Source organism: Telmatherina bonti (genome assembly GCF_933228915.1).
Source record: "Telmatherina bonti genome assembly, chromosome: 16".
Taxonomy (NCBI): domain Eukaryota; kingdom Metazoa; phylum Chordata; class Actinopteri; order Atheriniformes; family Telmatherinidae; genus Telmatherina; species Telmatherina bonti.
Genome location: NC_136614.1, coordinates 17,840,998 through 17,856,527, shown reverse-complemented (window position 1 = coordinate 17,856,527; position 15,530 = coordinate 17,840,998). Strand labels below are relative to the sequence as shown.

Genomic DNA, 15,530 nt, shown 5'->3' with positions numbered 1-15,530 from the left:
GCCCCTGCAGCCATGGCCAACATGACACCTGGCGCAGGGGGTTCCTCATGAGGAACACCAGAAAATACACTAAAATGATAAAATACATAAAGATTAAAAAACAACAGAGACTTAAAAAAAAAAAAAAAATCAAAATAATAAAAATAAAAAAGTCACCGTTAATGCAAAGCTTTACTTAAACCATACTTACTGAAATTAGTTGTTATGAGATGTTTGTTCATATCTGTCTCCTGAAAGATAAATAAACACAGTTTTAACCAAAAGCTGAATTGTTGGATAATTAGTTGCGGTGAGTAAGAACGTTGTGAAAATATTGTTCAGACTAATCTGTTGAAATATGATGTCAATCTGAAAGATTTAAGGAAATTTATGTGGTCTTACAAGCATGCTCCAAAAAATATACAAAATGCACATACTGGTGACATGTCTATGGTGACCAGTGTTGTGCATGTCAGTTAGTTAGCAGTCGCAGCATTATAAAAGCAACTAGTTACTAGAGAGCGTAACTATTTCTCCACATATTTTTACATTTTTTTGTGGTGTGTTTTCTTTACTGTAACTTTATATTCAACTCCATGTTCAATTATTTATAATAAAGCTAAACATTATATCTGACAATTAATGAAAAGGAAACTTAGTAGAATAAATAACAGAGCAGATGACTCCAGTACTTATCCAGTAAGTACTGAGGCTACTTGCCAGTCATGGCTTTGTGTCCTTTGTTACAAGAGAAGCACTTCCGTCGACACAGAGAAGCACTTCATGGAACAATTCACACAGTGTTCTTGTCTTTTATCTTAGCGAGCGAAAACTAAGTTTAAAAACTTTCCCTTTGTCATCTCTGAGCTCACTGTTGCTGCATGTGTCTGTTGATGGTTTGTGTGTGTGACTTGAGGTGTTCACGCTTAAAGTGGCTCAATTATGCACATTTCAGTCAAATTTATTTAAATGTGCAAGTCCAGAAGGGCAAGAAATAATCAAACACTTTTCACAAACCGCTTCATTCATTTTGTATTGTTCCTCTCAGATCAGTATCTGCCAGAATCAAGTGAACAGAGAAAGCTACGCCCATGTCCTGCCTGCGGGCTGCGTCTGATTGGTCAACTGCTAGGAGTAGTTATACTGATCAGTGAAGGGGGGTGTGGCTTTCTTCTCGTTAACGTGCACAACCTCGAGATGACCAATCATGGAGTCCCTCCCCAAGTCACTAAAATTTCAAGTAGAAAAACTCTCTAAAACCAAATTTTTCCGACGTCATGGAAACCAAACGTTGAGAGTACAGGAAAACTCAAACATGCATTTTGGTGGTAAAAAAAAAACATTGCCGCTCATATGTCTGATGAGTATTCAACACTATAACACTGTAGAAAGCTCATAAAAGTAGAAATAGCATTATAGAACCTCTTTAACCAAGTCTGCTCTGTTTGGCTTAACATGACACTTCCGTCGGTCGTTATTACGCGTGGTTGTTTTGCCCCCCTATTGCCCCTTGTCAGATCAAGACAATCTTATTTTGCTTAATTATAATAACTAATAAATAAAAATAAATAATAAATAATAAATAAATTATAATAATTTTTTAATGGGCTTGGTCTTTATTGGTTAAATCTGACGATGTCCAGTATCAGTGAAACCCCTCTGTTTCCCATCAGAGACAGACCGAGATGTACCACTAGCTGCCTTCTGCAGCTGACCTTGGAATCTGAACAGGCAAAACACAACCTGGTTAGAACATACCATAGCCGTGATTTGGGATGAACAGTTGCATTGCAGGTTGTCAGCCGGGATGGGGTCAGTGGTGTCACATGGGGTGTCATAGGAGAGCTGAGCTGGGTGCACAGGATGGTGGATGGGGTGCTTCAGGAGATGGTTAAGACTGCCGTGTGTCCCATTGTTTGGAGCTGGACGAATACCAAGCAGATCTGGTGGACAAAAGAGAAACGAAGACGTCACATGCTGTACTAGAATGACAAGGAGCCCTCCCAGTATGCAGACCAGAATGTGGACGAGCACCTTTACAGCCTAAATTGTTATAACTGACATTTAAAACCACTCATCATGTCGAAAACTGTGCTAAACACAAGGATAAAACACCCATCTGGTCTACAAAACCAATTAAACATCTACTACAAACTTAAAAATTTATTATTAATTTTAGAAAATGACCTGCTATGAGTAAATGTATGAAAACAGCATCAAAGATAGAGTCCATATAATTAAACAACACTTCCTAAATGAATCATCTAAAGTGCAAAAAGTTTGATCAGCTTGTTGTAAACGTGGAATCGGCTTGATTGCCAGATGTTTTTCTTCTCTTTTCTTTCTTTTTGGTGCAATTTCATATGCATTGTGTGCTTCCATTCTGACTGCATCTAAAAAAACTGGGGGTTTACAGTGTATTGTACTAAACCTGCCATTTCATGCAGCTGCTCATGCAAAGTCTTGTTTTTTTTCCCTCCATTTCGTGGTTGGTGTGGTCGCCTAAAATTTATCCTTTCTGTTCATCTTTGGATACATAACAGTGAACTGAAATTCAGAGAAACACATCTGTTTCCTGTCGTTCATAACTGGAATGAACAATCAAGCCATCAAAGTTCATAGAGAGAAAAAAAGAAGTTAAAATTTGGTGAAACAATTGTTCTGTGTTTTGCAGGTGGACTGTGTTTATCTGTGGTGATGAACTGAAAAAGCCTCATGTTCAGCGTATACTGTCGGTAGAAAACTGTGGATAAAAGCTCATATGAGAGAGAAATAAGAAAAAAAAGCAAGGACTGACTTGTTTAGAGAAGTTGCCAGGAGAATAACAGTTCTTTCTAAAAAAGATCAAAGTAGAGCTAGTTGGCCATGATGCACGTGTTTGGTGAAAACCAAACACAGCATTTCTGTATAAAACACCTCATTACAAACGTCAAGAAATGGAGAGCTGCATAAGAATGGCTGCGAGCAGAACACTGTGAAGAAGAGCGGGCCAAAATTCCTCAACAACCATGTCAAAGACTGAAAATGGATAGCATAAAAGATTCAAAGTTTTTACTGTCAAATGCACAGCAAGGAAGCAGGTTTCCCTGTCCGGTGAAATTCTTACGTTAAAGTATGAAGAGTTAAAAGTATGAAACACTAAATCATGACTGTAAAGCAGTTTTCACAAACGGTTTTACTTTTTGTTTAATTTTTGTCTAATATGTCAGGGTATAATATGCCATGTGTTGTTGATCATCTGAGGTCTAGTTTTTACAACCTAGTATGATTATTTATCATAAAACCGCAGACTTGTAATGAGGTGTGCTTTCTGTTGCACATGACTGTACGTTGGCTTGAAGGAAAACAAACGGTTTCACCCTGTTTTATTCAACATCAAAAGAATATTGAATCATGAAAACGTTAGATTGGAGATACAGGAGGATGAGGTGAAGTGAATATAATGGCTTACCACACACGAGGTTATATATTTCAATGTTTTCAAATGGAGATACAACAGTTTCCTCTTTGAATGCAGCTCCGTAGCCAATGAAGATTGCCTTAACAAAAAAAAAAACCCCAGAAAAGGAGAAGAATTTTATTCATTTCTTTCCAGACATGTCAAATACAAATGCTGTTAGGGAACTTTAGTTTTACATAATTCCATCTTTGTGGTGAAAAATCCCTTGACCATCAAGGGATTGATGCATAGAATAAGTTTAATTCATTGTATGTTAAGATCATTATTTATGCATAAGAACAAGGATAATAACATCTTCCAATCACAGAAAAATGGCACATATCTTACAGCATATGCATGTCTAATTATGCATATAAAGATTGGAAAAGATTATATGTAAATATAATTTAAACCAATTTTAATCAAGAAAATGTGGAATATGCCATACCATCATATAATAAATGCTACAGTTTTTATTTTTTTATTTTTTATTCTAGACAGATTTTTCTGTTTGCTATTTTTTCTGAGATATTTGTAGGTGTGTAAACAGTCAAGCCCACTTTGACTGTCCCTGTTTATAGACAACTCAGCAGCCCAGTCAGCTAATTATAGTATAGGTCTAATTTGAGTGTAAACCGTGTCCGGAAACAAACCCAGACACACGACACAGCGATGACTAAGACTAAGATTGCATGAGTCTAAGTGAATGTAGGCGAAGAGAAAATTCCCATAACAACTTTAATCACTGCAGTTCAGGACATTTTCACAGTGACTGAGTTTCTGTTTGGATCATGTGTTTCTGCTTCTCTCTGATTTGTCTATTTATCAATGTTATAAACCAGAGTTTTACTGTTTTACTGATAAACCTTTGATACAGTAAATACAAGTTGATCTTCACTAAGAAAAACACACACATCCTTCCTCTGACCTGCATGTTGGTGAAGACGTTATCTGAGCCGTGGAATCCACCAGTACAATACTTTACTTGCGCTCGGCTCCTGAAGAAACACAATACAAATGTTTTCTTTTGAGAAAAAAACACGTCAGACAGCAGAGAAAATAGCATGTAATAAGCAGCACTAAATACTCAGATAGATGTTAAGGCTAGTTTTTGGTCTTATTTTGAAGTAGCGCCTCCTCCCTTTAACCGGAGTCATATTACAGGGTACAGTTTGTTGTGTGTCAACTCACTGGATTTATTTCTCCAGCCTGAAGCAATTTTCCACGATTACATGGTTGGTACCCATCAAAAGATTTGCACAGCTCCTCTCTGACATGCTTTATTCATTATACATAATTGCTATCACTAATTACTGTAAATACTTCAACCTTTGTCTGTTTGAACTTTGTTTCCATGACACCTTCAGCGATTTCACATCAAATGTCTTAACTTCTTAAGAGTTGGGATTAAAGTTCTGCTGTCTGGGCAAAACACAGTGTAATGTTAATCTTCCAGTTCCTTGTGTATGTAAATAGAAATTTATTGAAAGCACAGCTGCTATTTATCATGTTACTCGTGTTATGTAAACAGTCTTGTCAGTATTTATCTTGACATTGAGGTAGACATCAATATTTTGGCACTAATTCACCCTGACTGCTAGCAAGGAGCAGTCAGGTGCAGACAGGTGCTGCTAATCAAATCCAACTGATTAACTGATCATCAACAGGTGCGAGCACCTTTATAAAAAGCATTTTGCTGACTTTAGAGTCAGTGATGAAGAAACAACTGGCCATCAGTCTGGGAAGGAGCTATCACCTTATATCTAAGCAATTTGGAGTTCATCATAATATAATGAGAATCATCATTTAAAAACATTTGAGATAAATGCAAATTTCTGCAGAAAAGATACCTATAAAGTCTATCACAAGGTCAAATCATGCGATGCTTTGGAGGCATGCAAACACCACCCCTCTCAGACTCGACAGCATGTTAAAATGTTCAGGATGAGGCGATGAGAAATGACTAAAGTAAAAAGCACTTGGAGGGCACTGGCCTCCACCCAGCAGCTGATTTCCATCCATATTGTGATTTCTACCCTCTTCTATTTCTACATTCATTTTACATGCATGCACTTCGATTCCTAGATACATCGATAATGAATCAAGTGTCTTGGCTATACTGTGGTGTTTGTTGCATGACCACCACCCATTCTTAGAAAGAAAGTCATAAAAATCCCTCCAGTATTTTTTGCATGACGTTGCTAAGAGACAGACAGATGGCAGCAACCTCCACCACCTCCTTAGTGGAGATAATAAAGTCCTTGAAGGCCACTGTCTGGCACATTAGATATTTCCCTCCATCCAACACATCTGTCTTGAATCAAATGACTGCTCAACAGCTTGTTGGGAGGTGCTGTCCAAGCTTTCATTCATTCATCCATTCATTGTCTGAACTGCTTAGTCCAATAAAGGGTCTTGGGGAACCTAAAACTTGTCAAGACAATCACTGGGCGAGAGACCCCGGACAGGTCACCAGTCCATCACAGGGCCCTTAAGTCATTTAATGACCAGTAAATCTGATTATATATATATATATATTATAATATAACCTTCCATTAAGAACCAGACGGTTTCTTTTATTTAAAGTTCATATTTTAAACATGTGCTTATTGTAACTTGTTCATGACTGAACATGAATGGGGGGGGGGAAGAACCAGGACTCTCCCCGGGGGGTCTCCTCCCAGAAGAATGAGCCCAGAATACCTCAACAGGGAGACGTCCAGGAGGCATCCTGACCAGATGCCCGAGCCACCTCAACTGGCTCCTCTTGATGCGGAGGAGCAGCAGCTCTACTCTGAGCCCGGATGACCGAGCTCCTCACCCTATCTCTAAGGGTGAGCCCGGCCACCCTGCAGAGGAAACTCATTTCAGCCGACTGTATACGAGATCTCGTTCTTTCGGTCATGACCCACAGCATGTGACCAGAGGTGAGGGTAGGAACGTAGATCAACGGGTAAATCGAGAGCTTTGCCTTCTGGCTCAGCTCCTTCTTCACCACGACAGACCGGCGCAGAGTCCGCATAACTGCAGACGCCGCACCGATCCGCCTGTCGATCTCGCGCTCCATCCTTCCCTCACTCGTGAACAAGACCCTGAGATATTTTAACTCCTCCACTTGAGGCAGGACCTCACTCCAGACCCGGAGAGGACAATCCACCCTATTCCGGCTGAGGACCATGGTCTCAGATTTGGAGGTGCTAAATCCCATCCCAGCCAGGTGGTGTGGGTGGAAGCCAGTCAGATCTGGCAGGCCCAAAATGTATTGTGAGGGTCTTCTAGGAATGTCTGGCCCCCATCAGAGTGAGCTTCAACTCCCACCTTCAACAGAGATTCAACCATGTCCTGAATGAGGCGGGGGACATTGAGTCTGAGTGGGCTGTGTTCCATGCCTCTATTGTTGAGGTGGCCAGCCAGAGTTGTGGCCGAAAGGTTGTTGGTGACTGTCGTGGCGGTAATCCCAGAACTCGTTGGTGGACACCAGCAGTGAGGGATGCCGTGAAGCTGAAAGAGTGGAGTTTTCGGCCTGATCGTAGAACAGTGGACCAGCTCTATACCCTCTTTGGGGTCCTGGAGGAGGCATGGGAGTTTGCCCAACCGGTTAACATATGCTTTGTGGATTTGGAGAAGGCATTCGACCGTGTTCCCCGGGGACTCCTGTGGGGGGTACTTTGGGAGTATGGGGTACCGGAACCCCCTTGTATGAGCCTGACTGTCCCGTCTGACAGGTGTCATAGCTTGGTCCGCATTGCCGGCAGTAAGTCGGATTCGTTTCCATCATAATGTCATGGGTAGAAAATGATTAAGTAACTTTTGAAAATAGTTTTTTTTTTTTAATAATTACCTGAATCAACTTAGTCTAGATAAATTTAAGTTGTCCGCCTTCTGAAAATACAACAGACTGTCAGACGGTGAATTTCTGAAACATAGTTTATAGGCTTATGTTTGATATTGTTCTATATGGTAGAGTTTTGACATATGTGGAGGAAGGGTTAATATGGCTTTTCCTTTTCTGGATCTACCCATGCAAACATGGAAAGAAACTGAATTAATGTGAAAGGAAAATGTAAAATAAAGAGGACAGATGAGGGACTTACAGTGCTGCCTGCCAGCCTGCCTTCATATAAAGGTGGCCTCTTTCTATGCGCTTGTTGTTTGCAAAGTGCATCCTCTTGGGGAGGTTTTCCTTTAAGTACGGCGTCATTGGCTGGGCAGGAGTCCTGCACTTCAGAACAGACACAGACGAGGACGATCAACACACAGCAGAGGGAAAAGGGGATTGTTTGTCAAGAAGCCATGCAAGCAGATAATTTTCTCATTCTTCTTGTCAATACAAAAGGCAGACTTGGAATATTTCGCATACCGACAGGTTCTTCACTAGACCTTCATAGTCAACTGAGGAGAGACACAAAGAACAAGGTCAGCCTGACTTCAAGCAAACGCACAGCGGTGAAGTTCTGAGGAAAGGACGGAGGGTGGTGGAGACTGGAACCTACAGGAGAAGTAATCCTCTGGGAGGCGTGCGGGTCTGATGCGAGCAGCTGGGCCTTGGATGATGGTAAAGTCAGATGTGTGTTGCTGGTAACTTGACACAAACAGCGCCCTTTCGCATGAAGCCTCCTCCATGCCTGTTGAAGACAAAAATAATCACTTCTCCGCAGGACAGCAAACAGTTTGTAATAATGTGGGAAAATATATTGAGGCTTCTAAGCAGATATTTCTTCCGTTACACTCATGATGCAACAAGTGTGCGAAACCTCAGGTTTTACATTTTATCTCAGACTGATGTTTAATCTTAATGCTTCTGCATGACCCTTGAAGATTTCCGGAATATGATTTGCACACTTACATTTGCAGTGTGACATCTGTTGACAGTGTTTTGGGTGTGACGTGTGAACCCCACCAAGTTTTGGTTCTTGTGTTGCTCTACTTTGACTGCAGACTAATAACTACTACAGTATGTTAAACTTCAAATCTTCTCTTGGAAATTGTGTCTTTGATGAGGGCGACTGGGTATCTCCCTGGCCCACATTTACTGCAACACATAGATCTTTAATATAATTACAAGGCAAAACATATGGTCCCCAGATATCCAGTTAAAATAAATAAATAAATAAATAAAACACTTCCTTCTGTGCAACTGAGAGCAGATTTTCTCACTAAACTGTCACATTTCAGGTTTATTTTTAATTACTGACACAGGCCCGCAGTTCCTACAACAGGTGGCAGAACTCATTTTAGTAAAATATAGAAAACTAAACTACTGAAATATATTAAACAATAACGCCATGCCAAGGTTTAAGTAATGCAAATTAAATCGAGATTTATGTTGGAAAAGCACAAAAGTGGAAGAAATATAATTCAGGAAATAGGTTTGTGATGCAATGTTTCTATTTTACATTTAACCTTATTGTAATAGGACTGTGAGTCCATGCTCTGTACGCTGTTGCCCAGCTGTGTGAACACTGTGCTGTTATCTCACCATGGTCAGATACGATAATTATGTTGACACACTTGTGCAGGTTTTTTGTTGTAAGGCCATCCATCAGCTTGCCCAGAATTCTGTCAACATTTCTCAAAGCCTCAACCACCTGAAAGAAAAATAGCAGTTTAACATCTTATATTGGCAGAAAAATCATGTTCCCAAACACCGCTGTTCTGCCATGCAGTCTTTTTTAAAAAAAATTTTTTTTACCATATTTAGTCTTATAGTTATCATAATAAGTTTGGCCAGAGCGCACTCATTTGCATATTCTTTGACACCTCGTTTTATGACTTTATGCTTGCATCTTCGACAGATGTCTCGCACCTCAGCATCACACTCCATCTACCCTACATCTTAGTATAATTCCATGCACACACACATAGTTTAGAGGAACAAAGGTCAACATCTATATGACTCTCATATGAATACGTCTGCGCTGTAAAGCTGTTGTGTATAAATAAACTGGTCTCTGGCTGCTCTTGTTGTAGCTTGACTCTGATGTAAATAATTGGATCCTAACTGGTGCCTTCAGATTACTTTCTATGTTTTTAATTTTATTTTCTATACTGTTTATTGCAGTTCAGGGTTTGCAGGAGAGCTGGAGTCCATCCCAGCATCTGGACAGGTTGCCAGTTTAACGTGAGGCTAACACGGTGAGACAACCAATCATGGTCACACTCACTGCTGGGGAGAATTAAGAGGGCCCAGTTAACCTAAGTAACCCAGTTACACATACATGAGAACATTCACAACTACACAAAAGGGACCCTGTTGGAGCACCCCCCCCCACTACATTAATGGCTCAAGCCACTAAACTTCTTGCTGTGAGGCTGTCAGTATACATGGAGCTCTTTGTTTTGATATCCAAAATAAAACTAAACTGTGTATCATAGGTTAATTAGAACAATAAAGTGTAATAATTCAGTCACAACACTTAACAGCAAAATTACATGTGATTACCAAATATAATGAGCCAAAATTTACTCTAAAATGCTTGGCTATAGTTTGAACTCTTTATTTCAAGATAGAAGCATGGGAAAAAAAAACCTGAATTAAAACTAAATAAAACTTAAATACTTAAATGCAGATGAATTTAAACCAGATATTCACTTTTAGACTGATTATAAATATGGCTATAAACTGTCATTTATCTAAATAATCTGTTAATACTTTAAATTTAAGGAAAAACATGTTCAAAAATGTTATTTTCTGCATCTTAAATCCAATGCAATAAAATTTTATTTATAAAACGCTTTCTACAACCACGGTGGATCAAAGTGCTGTGCAGAATATACAAGGAATGTTAAAGAAAATTAAGCGAAGCTTTAAGAAAATAGAACAGTAGTCAGAATGCTGACTTCCGCCAAGCAGCTTATTTCCACCCAAACTGTGATTTTTCTCTGTTACAGTCCAACATTCATTTATTCTGTAAACACTGTTAGATTCCTAGATCCATTGATGATGAAGCCACAGTATCTTGGCAGTATTGTGGTGTTTGTTGCATGTTTATATCTTAATTTGTTCTCTAGCAGTGATTATAAATGCCAAAGATCCTCCTCTTCTTCCTTCCTGTTCTGGATGGTTGTATTAAAAATGTTTCCGGGTAACCTTGAAATCTTGTATAAAACCTTTTGGGAACTTCTTTTGTATTTCTTGGCCAAGCACCCTGGGCTACATGCATATATACTATACTATAATGCAATTGGCCTTATCTGGTGAACATTCCTAAAACCACATGATGATCCATCACACCACATCTCCTTTTGTGCTCACAAAATTTAATGGAGTCTAAGTTAGACCAAGACGTGTTTACAGGGGAAAAAAACATCTGTCCAGTAGTTTTTGTGTAAAGATGTGTAAACTACAGACAGACAGATGGTTGCTGGTAAAAACATAACCTCTGCCTTCCACTTGGTGGTGGTTAAAATCACACAAATATAACAACCTAAAATATTCTATTCTACAGTCATTTAGCAGATGCTTCTATCCAAAGCGACTTACTGTACATATGAGTGAGAATAACACAAGAATGAAATCAAACAGCAGAGGACATCGTAGGAAGGTGCTAGTAGACTGTCCACTTGGACGCAGGTCCTTCCATGAAGTGCTACAGGCTTCTTTTTTTTTTTTTTTGTTTACTCCCTTACCACCCCATAATATCACCAATGTTATAATACAAAGAATTAATACCATAAAGTTTGTTGCAAAGAACTGGGCTAAGTTCTCCAACTTTCCAATAAATATAGCTATACTAAGTGTTGAAGTGCTCCTTGAAGAGCTGAGTCTTCAGCTTGCTCTTAAAAGTAGACAAGGACTCTGCAGAGCGGACAGTTTAGGAGATCATTCCACCATTGTGGCACAACAGAGGAAGAGTCTGGCTAGTGATTTAGTCTCACGTTGGGGTGGTAACATGAGGTGAATATAAAAGCAAAAACAAAATCTCAACATCTCGGTAGTGTCAAAAAGTTGAAGAGAACAGAAAAATGTAAAGCTATGTGACTGGATTTAAAAGAGAAAAGACATTAGCTGTATTTCCTCACCAAGTGTATAATGTACATGCAGTAGTTCTTTTGGTTAAAAACAAACCTGCTACTAATTACAGATTTAGTCTGTAACTGACCTGTCTACTTCCTGGGCCATAACGATGTCCCGTGGAGTCCGGTTCATCCATATACAAGGTGTAAAAGTCAGGCCTAAACCCAAAAAACAGAGATGTTGAGTGTGATTTTCATAATTTCTTAAAACCTGTTTAAAAAGGATCATAATAAAAAGGTCGTACCTTTCTCCCTCAGGTAAACTGAGCCACTCGAGCACTGTTGACACTCTTTTCTCAAATGAGACACTCCTGCGCATAAAGCAGGCATAAGATTTATGAAGGCTTCAGAGTTTAACTTAAAAATTTACAAAGCAAACTGGCATTGCTCTCACTTATCATATAGCTTGTAGAAATTTGGGAAGGTGCCATTGATGGCCACGTCGGAGCCTGGCCAGAAGAAAGTTCCTGTTTTGAGTTTTTGATGCATGGCGGTGATCCAGACCTGAGGAGAAAGGAAACGGTAAGGAAAAGGAATGGCAGAAGAGTAATGTGGTTTAGTTTCCTGCTAAACCCAGAATAAACTGTTGTAGAATGACAGCAACAATGTTTAGTCCATTAGTATAGTGTAATCCCTCACAGCTGGGTCAAGTGTGATGGAAATAACACATCCTGCTTTAGTCTAAATCAATATCTATTAGACCAGTCTGCAGGTTGGAGTGTTCCATTTATGCAGCAGGGACATAAACATGTTCCAGCAGATGCACTTAGTCGTATTGCTTTTAAAGTCATTACAGAAGATTTTTTTTTTTTCCCTGCACAGTAAACAGCTCAACAGGGGTCATCCGTCCCTCCTTTCCTTCTTGGAAAGTCTTCTGGCTGCTGTGTGGTGGACGTTCAAGAGGAGCAGCTTGTCACGCAGTAGTGGAATGTGATTTAAGAGGCCTCCCCTGTTTCAAATGGAAACCACAAAGCATATAGGCAAGCACAACTTGCAGCCCCCACAAGCTGTCATTTAGCACGAGCCGAATCCATAATTATATCAAGAAGCTCATAACTGGGAAAGCAAATTACAGCATGACCTGAGCGAAATGCTTCACAATTCTTACACAAGACACGCGTCTTCTTCTGCAGCATGTTAGGTTTTCCATAAATCACGGTGGTTAAACTTTCGTAAGACAGTGGCTGACACTCTCGGATGCGTGAAGGAAATGTGACAAAAGTGCTGCTTAACTGCTAGTTTGTGGGCTTGACAAATTTCCTTTATGTGGCTTCTTCTTCTTCTCATTTTATTATATACAAGTTTTTACCTTGACAAAACTAATATTTACATGAGGGCGGGGGAAAAAAAAAAACCCAACAGGCCCACTTACTGGTTCTCCTTGGTACCACTTTGGGTTGACTTTCTCCTCAGTTTTCAAGCTGAAAAAAGTGTTGGTGGTCACATCATACATCTTGTTGTCCACGATCCCATGAGACTCAGGATAAAGACCCTGTAGGAGTTAGGGGAAAAAATAAACACAATCACAGTGAGCTACTTTAATACCGTAGCAGCAGGGACTTCATGTGATCGCCTCCTCTCTCTTATCTTTCCAACCTAAATGCTGCTGGGAACCACAGCAGTTTATTTTAATTACAGTCTGTTTTCAACCAACAGAGGTGGAATAAGGCCCTCAGTTCAGCGTTTTGCTTTTTTTTCCTTTCATATGTAAACAATTAGGCCTCAAAAGTCCAAAACCTTTCTGCTGTTGAGAAATACTGAGTGAATTGCAGGGAGAAACTTGAAACTTTGATTTAAACTTCGGATAAGCCCTCCAAATCCAAAGTTACTTTCGCATCAGATGTTCCACTATTTTATGCTCTCGTTTCACTACTTTTCATTGTGCACAAAATTTTACACATATCATTCAATGTTGCTTGGCTCTTCTTTTTTTTTTAATATATTACAATCAATGATGTTCTTTTTAAGCATTATGTACTTTGATAGTTTAACTTTACCTCTGCAAAAATGGGAGGTGGGACAAGTGGACCAATGATTTTTGTAGGATAATCACCAAAGAAAGATTTACTTTCTGCATATTTAAGACTTAATTTAAAGGATTATTCATGTTTAAATAAAATAAAATTCAAACAAAATGGAATATTAAAACATTCAATAAATTTCTTTTAAAAAACCTTTGACTTTTCTTACATACTGGGTCGTTTCTGTAAACCAGATTCAGCAGAATGAGTAAACATTACAAACAAAATGGAATGATGACGGCAGGCAGGCCGTTCCATCTCCTGGACTTTCCTACAACAAAGCTGTTCTGCAACATCAGCTGCAGCATGTGGTTTAGCTTTATACTGTTGAAATATGAAAGGTGTTGTCTGTGGGGGAAAAAAAAAAACAACTTAGAGTTCATTGTGCTTTTCCAGATGTGCACGTCGTCAGTTCTATAAGCACTGATGCTCCTCTATGCCATCAGAGATGCAGCTTTTTTAGCTGACAAATAACAAGGTTTTAGGGCACATCTTTCATGATTTCCAAAAGAAATTTTTGGAATTTCAACAGTGAGTTGTGTACATGAACAACGGTTTCTGAAAATGCACCTGAGCCTATGCAATGATTTTCATCGGAGATGGTTTCATGGTTTTGGATGGATGCATGGATGGATGGATGGATGGATGGATGTGTCCCTTCCACACAGAGGTGATTCATGATCCTCTTAACTTTATGGTATTGCATATTTTACTGCTTCTTTTCATCAAACAAAGTTCAGGTGGTAGATTTCGGTTTTACCTTTACATGTTTGAACTGGCGTACCTTCCAGTCCAAACATGTCTGCAGATGATGTATCTGCAGTAGACTACAGACATCAGAAACATTAATGAGATCAATAAAATGAACAATACTTGACTAATTCTACAGGGAATTGGAAATGGAAACAATACAAATTATACTGTAAATGGCGGGTTGTTCCCATAGGAAATGATCGCAGATCATCCATCAGATTTTGTTTTTTTTCCACATCACCAATGGCCTCCAGTGACTCAGCACTATTGGATTCAATGCATTGGTTTTGTTTTCGGTTGATTTCTTGTTAGATTTCTGTTTTTAGTCTTGTTTTATCTCAGTCTATTCGTTGCATATTCAGTTAAGTTTCCTCCTGCTTCTTCTTCAGTATATGGGCTTTAGGTTTTCCTTTAGGCAGGAGATTTTTGTTGTTTTGGCTTCGATTCAGTTCCTTAATCTATCAGGATTTTTGCTGTCTTTATCTCAGGTTTACTCTTTCAGAGTAGTCACAGTTAGGTAATCCTGAACGTCTTTGACCTGCTGCTCCAGTGTTTGTACAATCCACCTTTTTCCCATCAGGAACATTTTTCTGGAATTGGTCCACAGAGGTTTTTCAGTTTTCCAAAACTGCTGAGCTTTCCTTTAACAGACTCTGCCTTTATAAAGTGCTCTTATGTAACATTACCTGTTAGGATTTGAGCAACTGATTTGCAAAATAGTTTCACAAGTTTAATAACATTTACTTTTACTGGCCTAATTTGTTTTTTAACCCAAAGTCATTGCATTTTGTTATATTTTTATTCATTTACATTTGACAGTATTTCATCAAATTTGCAAAAAAAAAAATTCATCCAGTAATCTCAAATTAAATGCATGAAGCTTGTGTGTCTGACTGGGAAGACTTACAGTCACAATACTGTAGTGGTTGGGAAAGGTCTTAGTGGGATAAACGGGCCTGATGTATGGTGCTGTTGTTCCAGCGTTTCCTGCAACACAGTATTGTTCAGTCACGTAGGAATGTGAAATGAAACATTGAAAGCCTGAGGAGTCAACTGTATCAGTAACTTACGTAACTTGTTGATGATAGGCAAGTGACTCTTATGATCTTTCAGATACTCCGCCCGGAAACCATCCAAGGACACCAAGATTAGAGGAGACTTGGAAAAACTGGACCGGAAAAGGCATGATTAATGGAATTTCTTGAAAGGTTTTGGAAATGAAAGAGAAATAATCTTTCAGCGAAATCATGCAACAATTCATCTTATAGCAAAACAAAAATATTTACACAGAAAATAAAGACATCTTAATTAATGCAGATCTG

General features: G+C 39.1%; 1 protein-coding gene across 1 annotated transcript in view; it reads right to left on the bottom strand.

Annotated features, from left to right (window-relative positions):
• enpp1 (ectonucleotide pyrophosphatase/phosphodiesterase 1) overlaps positions 1–15,530 on the bottom strand; it is a 39,283-nt gene that overhangs the window by 10,720 nt on the left and 13,033 nt on the right. Inside the window, exons 4-17 of the mRNA XM_079255020.1 lie at positions 15,279–15,376; positions 15,116–15,195; positions 12,807–12,926; positions 11,829–11,938; positions 11,680–11,745; positions 11,521–11,593; positions 8,898–9,006; positions 7,912–8,043; positions 7,779–7,810; positions 7,513–7,640; positions 4,347–4,416; positions 3,431–3,518; positions 1,738–1,922; positions 191–230 (exon numbers count right to left, since the gene is read on the bottom strand). Coding sequence (XP_079111146.1) covers positions 191–230; positions 1,738–1,922; positions 3,431–3,518; positions 4,347–4,416; positions 7,513–7,640; positions 7,779–7,810; positions 7,912–8,043; positions 8,898–9,006; positions 11,521–11,593; positions 11,680–11,745; positions 11,829–11,938; positions 12,807–12,926; positions 15,116–15,195; positions 15,279–15,376 — 1,331 coding nt within the window. The remainder of the gene's footprint in view (positions 1–190; positions 231–1,737; positions 1,923–3,430; positions 3,519–4,346; positions 4,417–7,512; positions 7,641–7,778; positions 7,811–7,911; positions 8,044–8,897; positions 9,007–11,520; positions 11,594–11,679; positions 11,746–11,828; positions 11,939–12,806; positions 12,927–15,115; positions 15,196–15,278; positions 15,377–15,530) is intronic.